The 12019-nt window shown below is 45.3% G+C and overlaps 1 protein-coding gene across 1 annotated transcript in view; it reads right to left on the reverse strand.

The window, feature by feature from the left end:
* The window catches only part of KDELR3 (KDEL endoplasmic reticulum protein retention receptor 3), a 13781-nt gene extending 2925 nt beyond the window's left edge, over positions 1-10856 (reverse strand). The window contains exons 1-4 of the mRNA XM_034062832.1: positions 10358-10856; positions 2476-2576; positions 1517-1675; positions 937-1189 (exon numbers count right to left, since the gene is read on the reverse strand). Of these exons, the coding sequence (XP_033918723.1) occupies positions 937-1189; positions 1517-1675; positions 2476-2576; positions 10358-10448 (604 nt within the window). The 5' untranslated portion in view covers positions 10449-10856. The remainder of the gene's footprint in view (positions 1-936; positions 1190-1516; positions 1676-2475; positions 2577-10357) is intronic.
* Between the last annotated feature and the right edge of the window lie 1163 nt (positions 10857-12019).

Raw genomic sequence — 12019 nt, forward strand, 5'->3', positions numbered from 1 at the left:
AAAACAACTGACATGAAGCACCTTGATGACGGTTTTACAAAGTAGTTTTCTGGCTACAAAAATGTTTTAATGATAGAAGGAAGTCCTAATGTACCAAGGCTGGCCACCTGCTCAGTGCTTCTGTCACCTTTCTATCAGTAGGTATATTGCATGAGCTACCAAAGATCCATCCCTCCATGGCTGTCACTACTGCTTTGAGCGGACCAGTTTGGGAATGTGAAGAAGGAAGAAAATGTTTGTTCTTTCAGCTAGATTTCATTGTATTCCATCATCCTCAGCAGAAAAGTGGTTTAAAGCATGCTTAAGCCTCAGCAAACTATAGCACGTTCCACCAGGCTGATAGATGCCCTGGATGGCCTTTTAGCTCTGGTACGTAGCCATTCACCAAAGTGCAGTGCTGAAGTGGAAGGGGCATGTGATTTTGGGAAACAGAATGGGAGGTCTTCTCCGTGCAGATGCCTGTCTTCCTACAGAATCAGTTCTAGAGAATGTTATGTCTTTTCCATCAAAAGAAAAGCAGGCTTAATAATATCTCCATATGTCTGCAGTTGCTTTCTCAGGTACATTGTCTGCCTACAGCTATTTTTTGTTCGCCCTCAAAGTTCTTCTTGCCTGATTCATAATCTCAAAATGAATGTAGAATTCAATATACCTCAATGGTGAATTTCCCAAGGTTGGGTTAAACCAGGCTTAGCTCTGTTTCGATTTCTGCTTTGTTTCACAGGCACGTCTAGAGCCTTGTGAGCAGAACTGCCCATTTGCATTCAACAGATAATTTATTTCTTTCTTAACTGGATTTTAGGTGGAAAAAATGCATTACAAATACAGCAAAGAACAAAGTCACGTAAGGATTAATGCAAAGCAAGTGGCAGCTCCACTGTGTGTTGCAAGAGTGCTGAGTGAACGTTTCAGCTTTATATCAACCTATTTACCTACCTTTGGTAACGTAGAGATAGAAGAAGTCACAGTAGAAGATGGTTTGTACCACCCCGGAAACTACAGCGATCTGGTCGTAGAAACTCTCCGTGTAGTAGCGCCAGACCCAGTTGGCAATGTAGAGAGCCCGGTAGAGGCCCAGGAAGAAAAGGTAGTGTGTTGTGATGGTCTCTGCTTCCCCTGTCTTGCTGATCATGAAGAGCTGAGGAAGGATAGCCACAGACTCCAAGTAGATGGAGAAGGTCCAGAGTATCTGTGAGGTGCATAATGAAGGCAGTGGAGAGGCTTGGTACTGATTAATATGCATTAAGACCCTAAGCTTTTCGTTTGGCAGAGCCACGATGTGTGAGCAGGATGAGTAGCGCTGCTGGAGTTGGGGGAAAACGAGCTTGCTGTGCTGAGACTGAGAGGAGACAGCGCTGAGCTGTGCTGTAGACGGTGCAGTCCTCGAGGCATGCCAACTTTGCCTTCCTGCCTGCTTTGCTGTTAAAACTCTCACCCATTCAGCATGCTGCTCACTCTGCTGTCTGGCATCAGGCTGCTGCTTCCCCTCCCCTTTCCTGCCTCAGGTTTTCCTTACCTCCAAGGCTGTGAAGCTGTGGTTCTCCAGAAATGACAAGCCAGTGACTGGGACCAGCAGAAACTCCAGGCGAAAGGAATCATTCTCGCTGTCAAATGTTTTCCGGAATTTCACGTAGATCATGTACACGGTGACGTAGGCACATATCAAAAAAATGACCTGGGAAGTCAAAATGAAGGGAGATGGCAAAACCTCACCTGTGCTCAAAACCTCTGTGCTTGAAGAGGGGGTGGTTTTGCCCAAGTCAAGATCTGTTAACCTGGTTCTGCTGGGGCCGTGCCTGGGTGAGATAGTGGTGAATGCTTTTCCTTGCACTGGCCTGTGGATGGACATCTGCTGAAGATACCCCAGTGGTCAACTAAACATTGCTCCACCATGAGGATCATAGGATCATAGAATAGTTAGGATTGGAAAGGACCTCAAGATCATCTAGTTCCAACCCCCCTGCCATGGGCAGGGACACCTCACACTAAACCTTGTCACCCAAGGCTTCATCCAAACTGGCCTTGAACACTGCCAGGGATGGAGCATTCACAACCTCCCTGGGCAACCCACTCCAGCACCTCACCACCCTAACAGTAAAGAATTTCTTCCTTATATCCAATCTAAACCTCTGCTGTTTAAGTTTCAACCCGTTACCCCTTGTCCTATCACTACAATCCCTAAAACTTGTTTGAGCCCTCTAGGACTCTGTGTGAGGAGGTTTTGCTGGGTGGTAGCCGTCTGTTAATGCACCGGGCTCGATTCGTGGTGTCTTGTCCTGGTTTTGGTGGTACTAAGTGTGGTGGGCTCAGCTCGCTCACTGACTGTAGTGGGGGGTTTCTTGGTCACTGACACAGAAGGATGTATCTTTACCCTTCCTGACTGAAAAACTGACTTAGTGACTGTGCAGCCTCACCTCTCTGAGCAACTTTGGTGAGCTGGAGGGAACCTCTGCTTCTGCACTGCCCTTTCCTTACCTTCATCACAGTGTTGTAGACAGAGATGAAGGTCGTGAACAGATCCAGATAGCGGGTCGTGAAGACGAGTGCAAAAAGAATCTGACTCTTCCCAGAGATACCTGCATGGCAGGGAGAAGAAGGGAAAGTAAAGCAGATGAGAGGAAGGACGCTTTGGGGTAGGCCTTCTTTGGAGGCAGATGTATACACACATGTTGCTTTGTGAGCTAGGTCTGGCATGCTTGTGCTGCGGTAGCTGTAGACTCAACCCAGGACTGGCTGGATTCTCCCAGGTGTAAGAAACTATAGACTAGAATATTGTTTATTAAGATTTATGTTAAGCCCAATTTAAAAAGTAGCCAACAGACACTGATAAGATCACCGCCAGGTGCCCAGGAAATCGCATATGTGAATAGCCAAGATGACCACCAGGTGCCCAGGAAATCGCTTATGCAAACAGCCAACAGACACTGATAAGATCACCGCCAGAGACCCAGGAACCGACATGAACTCAGAAGTAAAGATGTATAAAAAGGGGCTGTTTGAACTGCTCAGGACGGCAGTTGGTGGAGCGCAGACTCCCCTGTCGTCCAGCGCTGTATTTGCTCATATTCTACTTGCTATAATTAATAAAATTTTAATTGGATTATGATCCGTTGTGGTCTTAATTTATAACAATTTCTGGTGCCGTGACTCGGATAAGGAACGGTGGGCTTTGGTCCTCCGGGGAGGCGCCCCGCGACATTTCGTGGCCCCGCGACCAACAGCCTACCTCAACCTTACCGACGAACCTAAATTCTAGAATAGTGAGCAAAGGAAAAACCGGTAAAATCCCATAAAAATTCTGTGCACGGGAGTCCGGACGAAGACGCAGGATGCGTAAGTATATTGCGAAATTCGCAGAGCGAAATTGTTCGCGGCGAAATTGTTCGCGGGTTTACCGTTCGGGCGGGATTGGGTTTCCTGGAATATAATGAATGAGAGGTTCGATATACTGAACCAAGCGAGTGTGGACCCTTAAGTACTGCGTTTTCCATCTCCCGCGAGGGACTGGGCCAGGAACAAGGGGGAGCGAGTGAGTGTATATTTGTGGATATTCCAGAAGATGGGGGGCGAAGGGAAGCAAGCCTTCGACTCACATGAATACCCCTCTGGCATATATCTTAGATAATTGGAGAGATTTCCCTGGAACCCTAGGGAAAGATAAGCAAAAAAGGATAGAATATTGTACTAAGATATGGGGAGGGAAGACGGGTCCCAGGTAGAGGTCCCAGTCCCGGGGGCCCAGGCAGAGGTCCCCGGAGTAAGACAATGGGTCAGAATAAGAGTCGTAATTATAACCCAGGAAAGGATCCAAGGAGAGATCCTAAGAATAAAGCAGGGAGCAACCTACCAGATATACCACCGGACAGTCCCCTGGGGTTAATGATAAAGTACTGGGACATTCAGCCGTCCCAGGAAGGAAAAAAAAAAAAAAAAAAAAAAGTAAGGAAAAAATGGTCCATTACTGTATGGAAGTATGGACAAAAGAAAAAAATTCGACCCGATATTTGGGTCCGCAAGACACAGTGGGTGTCTTGTAGAACAGGTTTTGAGGATTTCAAAGGTATGTGCTGCGTGAACGTAATCTGACCATTCTGAATCAATCCATGCTAAACTGGGAAAACTGCAGGAGAATATGCAAAAGCTTAAAATTGTTGGAAGTGGATTGGATGAGGAGTTACTGGATGGTTCAGAGATATACTTAACCAAGGCCTTCTCCAGGTAACATGGATAGGTCTGTCAAATAATAGAGTAAAAGAATTTACTCACTTTATAGAAAAAGGGGGAACTTATACACGGGTAACCAATGTACAGGGGGGTAATACAGAGAAATTGTACAAGGGAGTTAAAGGAATTCCTTTGCTTAAACAAAAGTACTGTCTGTCCTAAGTACCTGCCATTGCCACCTTGCCAAGGCATTGATTACTGCTGGAGGGGAAGAAGCAGATGCTAATTCTACTGACAAAAGCAGATGAAAGGTTCTGCTGATAAGCCGGGGAGAGGCAGACTGGGCGATCAAGCCTTAAGACCATGACAAAAACACAGGTGTTTGGTCCTATTAATAAGCGGCAGGAGAAGCAGACTGGGCGCCGACTAACCCTAAGTCCATGTCTGGAGATTAAAAGGTGTAAAGGTTAAGAAGAGGGAGACTCATTTACTTCATCCTGAAACCCTTGCCCATGATCAGAAGGGGCACTGCGCAAGTGCAAAGGACCTTCTGGCTCATTATAATACGAAGCAGGGATAGATAATACATATGTATAGGCGGATCGGGTGAGCCCGGGTTTTCGCTATATCCCAAGTTTTGGGAGCCAGGACGGACCTGCTAGGGGGGGCAGGTGAAGGGTAAGCGAACCCACCAGGTTTCTGCTGTATCTCAAATTCTGAGAACCGTGAGGAGAGTAAGCGGAACCATAGTGTGAGTGGGGGATCCCATGTGTAACTTTGTGTTTCTGTGTGACTGAGACGTAGCATAGCTACGAAGCGAGTGTGGAGTCCCAATCCGCGGTTCCGTGTCTCCGCGAGGAGAGCGGCCGGAGACGGACGAAGCGTCTATATTTTTTTTGGACCTGTGTGTCCTGTCTATGAGCGGGGGCCTGGCTGCCCTCCCACTGTCCTTTCCGTGTAACCCTGTGTGTGTCCTGTCTGTGAGCAGCTTAGAAAAGGGCGGAGGGGGAGTGTCCGGCTGCCCCTCTCGCTGCTTTTTTTCTGTCCTGTGTATCCTCTTGTGTGTGTACAGCCATTAAATTATAGATACCCAATCGGTAATTCTCTGAGAACAGAAATAAAATGATTATTTTGTGGAAAAAGCCACAAAAGTTCTGGAGGATCCTCTGGGAGGTTAAAAAAAAAAAACTGGGAAAGGGTTTGTAAAAAAAAAAAAGTATCAAAGAAAATTTGAAGAGGCATGATTGTAAAGGAAATTTTGCTGTAACCGAAACTATGATCTAACAACAGGGGAGCTGATCTTCAGAACCCAGAGATATTATTGTACTGACCCCCTTAAGAATATCATACAACTTGTGTGTAGGTGCTCTCATTTTCATAAGTGCATTTGCAGAGCACTGGGAAAGAGAAGCTATAGAGATCTGTAAAAGATTGGCTGAAATGGGAGCCGGTCAAGACAAGAAAATCCTGAAAAAAAAAAAAAAAAGCCCATTGGGTTACATTTTGGCACATTGGAAAGAACTGAGAGGGTCTTCTGGGACCTCTGTAAACAAGAAAACGTTGGTAAAATATTGTAACCAATGCTGACCTTCATATACTTTGGAAGATCAAGGAAAAATGACCTAAAATGGAACTTTGAATTATTATACATTGTTATAATTAATGTTGTTTTTGAGGTGATAAGGAAAATGGAATGAAGTAATGTATGCAGATATGACAAAATTAATATACCTCTTCCTGATCCCTTAATTTTGGCTTTGGAAAAGGACAGGAAAAACTAAAAAGCTAAAGAGCTGTTCAGATTGTGATACTGGGGAAAGATGTTAAGAAGTTAAGATGTTAAAAGGAGGGAGCTCGAGCAGCTCCTGTGTTTGAGCATGGGATGGGTGCCGGGATAGGCAAACAAATGGAAACAGACATGTTGATAGATAGGACTGAAGAGTTGTTGGATAAATGTGGACTGGGAGTAAAGGAGGAAACATGGAAAGTGGATAAAAAGAAAGCGGTTGCTTTAAAACTGGTGGAGAAGGAATGTTGAGCAGAGGTGGGGGAGTAGGCTCTTCTGTGGAACCAGATTGGTGTGTGTGCTATGGGGAGTCTGGACCCTGGAAGTGAGACTGCCCTGGAGGGGAGTGCAATGGGGCGGCTGCAGTGAATGAATTAGAACTAGAATGACATAAAAGCTGAAAAGAAGAGAGTTTATCCCCTCGTTGGGAGGGACCATTTCTTGTTCTTTTAACTACAGAAACGGCGATAAGAGCTGCTGAAAAGAGGCGGACATACCCGTCTCGAGTAAAAGGACCCATAAAAGAATGGAAAGTTGTGACTGAACCCAGAGACGCCAAGCTGACCCTCTAGAGGACTTGGATAAGTAACTGAGAGAATTCATATTGACTCCTGTAAATCTGATATGGGAAATGAAGATATAGTTGAAATTATTTTAAGAAACCATAGGATAAGGGCCAGTATTAGTCCATGTCCTCCTATATGCAACCACTGCAATTTGTATATTAGAGCCAAGTGTCCCAATTGTTTGAAGCATATTATTACTCATAGGAGAGACCATGAACAATTTTTGAGAAATCAATTACAGTTCTTTTTGCATTCAGTGTGAAATTACCACTTCGTTGGAACAGTTGTTGTGGGTCAAATACTACTGCCATAGTAGCCGACGGGGAATATACCTTTAACCTACCAGAGAGGGCAAGACCGGTGGGAATCGGTGCTGCAGCTGAAAAGGTCTGCCGAGGGCTGCAACCCCTGGGGCTGTGACCGCTGAGCACTATGATCCTGACCGGACCTCTTTTGGTGTCGGTTCTGATAGGAACCATATGGGAAAGTGCCGTGGCTTTTAAAAACATTCACAACAACTGTAGTTGAATGTATTACCACAACTAGATGAGGAAGAATAATCTCTAAAATCTTGGTATATCACACTGTTTATGAATGCAAAGGAACAAAGATAGGCAGTTGCATATATAATCAAACCCAGTATGAATTGTGTCAGGAAAAACAAGCAAAACTGTGTGTTATGATCCAAAGGAACTTCCAACCTTGTATTGGGTAGAAATGAGAACAAATTCAGAAGAAGGGAAATTAACTGGAATAAGTGAAGTTATAACCAATTTGAGTACCTCACTGCCAATGATTTTTGATGCATGTGATATTATAGGTGAGGATTTAGATACTAATTGTGGAAGTTTAGAATGGAGGCAGTACTACAGTAGCCAACCAAAATATATTTATCCAGGTGGATACCAATGTCATATAAATCCTGATTATGTACCTAATCAAACAACTAGGTATCAGTCATCACACCTCTGTGAAAGAAAAGGATGGTCTTGTGTATGCTGGAATACTGCAGGCTGGGGATATGACTGTCAATGTAAGACTCTATGAGGTTTAATAGCAGGAATAGCTGTACAACCTGTGCCTGCAAGCCAGTACATTTAACTGAAATTTAACTGAAAAATTGGAAAAAAAAAAACAAACAAAAAAAAAAACCAAAAAAAAAACCTAAAATTGGACTTAAAATATATGGAACTGGAAAAAGACCCAAATGTAATTATTAGTATTAAGATCAAAGAAAATATAGAGAGTCAATACAACTTTATTTATTATTCAATTCTTTTTATAATGAAATGGAAACTGGAGTCAAATATGAAATTCTCACAGTTGCTAAAAATCTCTTTATAAATCTTGCTGAAAATATATCTAAAGCATTGAATGTAACTAACTGCTATGTTTGTAGGGGAACTAACCAGGGAAAGAGATGGGCCTAGGAGGCAATGGAGAGTGATATAAGAGACCCTACAATCTGGAAAAATCGAAAAGGAAACAAAAGGAGACAACAATGGATCTTGCAAACGGGTATAATCTGAAAAAGTTGTTGGCAAAATTTAGAAAATGGTGTAAAACCAATAGGAAATTTACTTTGTGAAGGGGGTTATATGTGGAAGAGAGCAAAGAAAGACTGGGGAAAATGGGGAAATCCCATAGAAATAAATCACCAATTCAGTAACTGGACTAATGGAACTAACATACCAAACAGTTGGCCTACTCCAAATGGATATTATTGAATCTGTGGTAAAATAACCTTTGCATTTTTACCCCAAAATTGGACAGGTTCATGTATATTAGGAATGATCAGACCTAGTTTCTTCTTATTAAGGAGAAAACAATATAAAAGAGAGCTACAAAATGGAAAGACAATGAGTGGCCACCTGAATGAATAATCTTATGATCTGACAACTTGGACTGAAGATGCATCCTGGGGATACAGAACTCCTATATGTATGTTAAATAGAATTATAAGGTCACAAACTGTGGTAGAAATAGTAATAAATAAAACAGAAAATGCACTAAAATTAATTGCAAAGCAAAATACTAAAATGAAAACCGAAATATATCAGAATCGTGTGGTTTTAGATTACCTGTTGGCTCAAAAAGGAGTGGTCTGTGGAAAATTTAATCTCAGTGATTGCTGTTTAGGATTAGATCTATTCTTTTTAAAAGAAGGAGGGTTATGTGTAGCTCAATGAAGAATGTTGTTCTTTTGCTGACCATACGGGAGTAGTCCAGAACACCATGTCTGAACTCCGGAAAAGGTTAGATCAACGTAAGAAAGATCGTGAGATGGGCAGGTCATGGTATGAAAACTGGTTTAATGTTTCACCTTGGCTAACCACTTTGTTGTCTGCTTTAGCAGGACCACTTATTATGTTGATTTTGGAACTTATATTTGGGCCTTGTATATTACGCTATGTTTTACACTTTATTAGAGAACGGTTTGACATAGCTAAACTGCTTATTTTAACTACGAGGTCTGGGGCAAAATATAAGAGTGTATCTATTAATGAGGATGAAGATTGTTGTGAATGCGTTATGCCACGTGAAAGCTATGCCTATTGTAATTGTGAAGTATTACCTCGTGAGTGTTATGACAAATATTGGGATTGTGGAAAAAGGTTTGCTCGCAGTACCGAGAATGAAAGTAGCATCTAATAAACAATAATAGGATAAAAAGAAAAAGGGGGGATTGTAAGAAACTATAGACTAGAATATTGTTTATTAAGATTTATGTTAAGCCCAATTTAAAAAGTAGCCAACAGACACTGATAAGATCACCGCCAGGTGCCCAGGAAATCGCATATGTGAATAGCCAAGATGACCACCAGGTGCCCAGGAAATCGCTTATGCAAACAGCCAACAGACACTGATAAGATCACCGCCAGAGACCCAGGAACCGACATGAACTCAGAAGTAAAGATGTATAAAAAGGGGCTGTTTGAACTGCTCAGGACGGCAGTTGGTGGAGCGCAGACTCCCCTGTCGTCCAGCGCTGTATTTGCTCATATTCTACTTGCTATAATTAATAAAATTTTAATTGGATTATGATCCGTTGTGGTCTTAATTTATAACACAGGTAACAGTGCAGGCTCCTGTTGATGCCTCTGAGCCCTGCCTTGGGTTGTAGGCAGAGGCACTTGGTGGGCACATTCGCTGCTTTGGCCAATTCGGTCATTGCCATCATCAAAACACCTTTCTCTTTCCTCCTTTGCCTTCTTCACCTCACCAGGGGTTGTGTGATGTGACATCTGCCACACAAGGGAAGAGCTGTGGGATCAGGGACCAGTACAGGGATGCTGATGGAGTTTAGTCACCACTGGCAGGGACATGCAGCCAAACCCACCCATTTCCCTACCTGTGATAGCAGCGGCAGTGCTGCAGACCAGCTCCTGAGTGTCTTGGGGAGGAAAAAATGAACTCTGAGCAAAATCTTCCTGTGGAAAGCTGCTGCCCTGGGACAGGGCAGCCTCTGCCCACCCACTGCCAGGTCCTCCAGCCTAAAGCAGCTTTCTCTCCAGGTTGTTGGGTTTGGTGCTACCACAAATCCTTGTGCTCATTTTCCACCTTTGGCCCCGCTGCCCTCTCCTTCCCTTCACCAACCCAGGGCCAACACCTGCTTGAGGCTTCATGCCTTGCCACATCACATCCTTCCAACACCGCCACGGCAAGGAGACCTCCCAGAGGGAGAGGAGAAGGATTACTTCCCTTAAAGAGCCCACCAGGGAGGGCTGCCGGTTTGTGTGGACTGTCACTGGCCTTTCTGACACCCATTTCACTTGCACTCCTCAAAAAGCCACCCTCCAAGAAGAGCCCCCCTCCTTCCCTGGGGTGTGGGAGCACTCACCAGCACAGGACTTGGACTTCAGGATCTTCATCAGGAGGATGATGATAGCCAACAAGTGGGAGACATCCCCCAGGATGCGGAAGACGTTCATAGTGCAGGGAGGACGAAGGGAGCAGGGCCCTTTCTGCAGGCAGGGAAGGTGAGGGCAGGGACTTTTTCGTCCCAAGCCTCAACGGAGTGAACGCTTCCCTGCAGCTCAACTTTCCTTCCCCCCGAGTCAGGAGCTCTCTCTTCTGGCAGAGGGAAGTTCAGGCTCCCCTGAGCCCCGGCTGCATCCGCCCTCCCCGTGCCAGGCCCTCAAGCTGGATGCCTCCCTTGCTTCTTGCTTACTTTTCCCCCCAAGGTGGATTTTCTCTCTCCCCCTTCCAGAGCTTCCTCGCCCTGCTCCAGGCCGAAAGCTGAGCTCTGTGCCCTGGAGAGCCCCGGGCTGTGCTGGCCCAGCAGCCCCGAACCCAGGCTGGGTGACGGTGACGTGGCTCCTGGCTGGCCAGGGAGGAGAGGGAGGAGGCGGCGGAGGCGGGAATAACTGCGCTAGTTTTCCTCTTTTCCTTTTTTTTCCCTTCCTCTTTTTTCCTTCCCCAACTTGTCTCAAGTTACACGTGGAAGTCTCGTTAAAAGGGAACAGGCAGAGGGAGGTGGATCCCCATCTCTGTCTTTGGGGATGCACCCTCACATAAGAGCCAGCTTTCCAGGGACATTCCTTGTGGGTACGTTAACCTCTGTCCTGCTCCCTGCCAGCAGCCTCCTGCCCTTTGCTTTTCCCAGCCCCGTCCCACCTCCAGCATCTTCTCCCCAGCGCTCCCCCTTGTCTCCTGGAGCAAATGAAGCAATAGTGAATTATTACAGCTGCAGCTGTATGTCACACCCCACTTCCATAGAGCATCACGGACAGCCATTCCCTGATGCCGCCCCCCCAAACCCCCCCCCCCCAAGGTAAACTTGCCTTTGGGTATCCTGCCTCGAGCAGTGCAGATCCCAGAGCCCAGCCCTGGAGGAAAGAAAAGAACCCCCTAAGGGCTGGTTTGAAACAAACTTTGCTGTAAATATGAATCCTGGATTCCTGCAAGTGGATTGCAAATGGCACAATGCGCATGTGGAGTGCAGGAAGTGCATGGGTGCTGCTGGGTCTGTAGGTTTAGCAGGAGAGGAGCCTAATAGTGATGGTCATCAAGTTTCGGTGTATTTGGGAACAGCCCTGGGTGACCAGCCTGGCTGGGATAAACCTTGTCCTTGCAGCAGTGGTCACACAGGGAGGGCTCATGGCAGCAGCAAGGGAGTCTCCGTGTCGAGACAGGGCCATTGGATCATCATTACCTAATTGCTCATGTAAATGTGCTTTGGTACAACCAAATGGAGGGTTTAATTTATCACCTCATTCCCAAACAACTCCCATCTGGCTATGGGTCTAATTTGGTTGTGTGACCCTGCCTGCTTCTGCCCCTGCTGCCCTCCTTGTCCCCAGCCTCACTCGTGACTATCTCCTCCACATCTCCCTCCATCCTTATGGGGTCTCTTGGAGTAAGGTCCCTAATGATTAAAGTGTAAAAATATTATTCCTGGTGCTCACTGAGAGGACTAACAAGTCTATTAGCATCATCGGATTCCTTTCTGAATTCATTTGCATATATTTCCTCCCTGCCCATTAGGCTGGCTGCTGTGTTT

Source organism: Melopsittacus undulatus, chromosome 5, assembly GCF_012275295.1.
Source record: "Melopsittacus undulatus isolate bMelUnd1 chromosome 5, bMelUnd1.mat.Z, whole genome shotgun sequence".
NCBI lineage: Eukaryota > Metazoa > Chordata > Aves > Psittaciformes > Psittaculidae > Melopsittacus > Melopsittacus undulatus.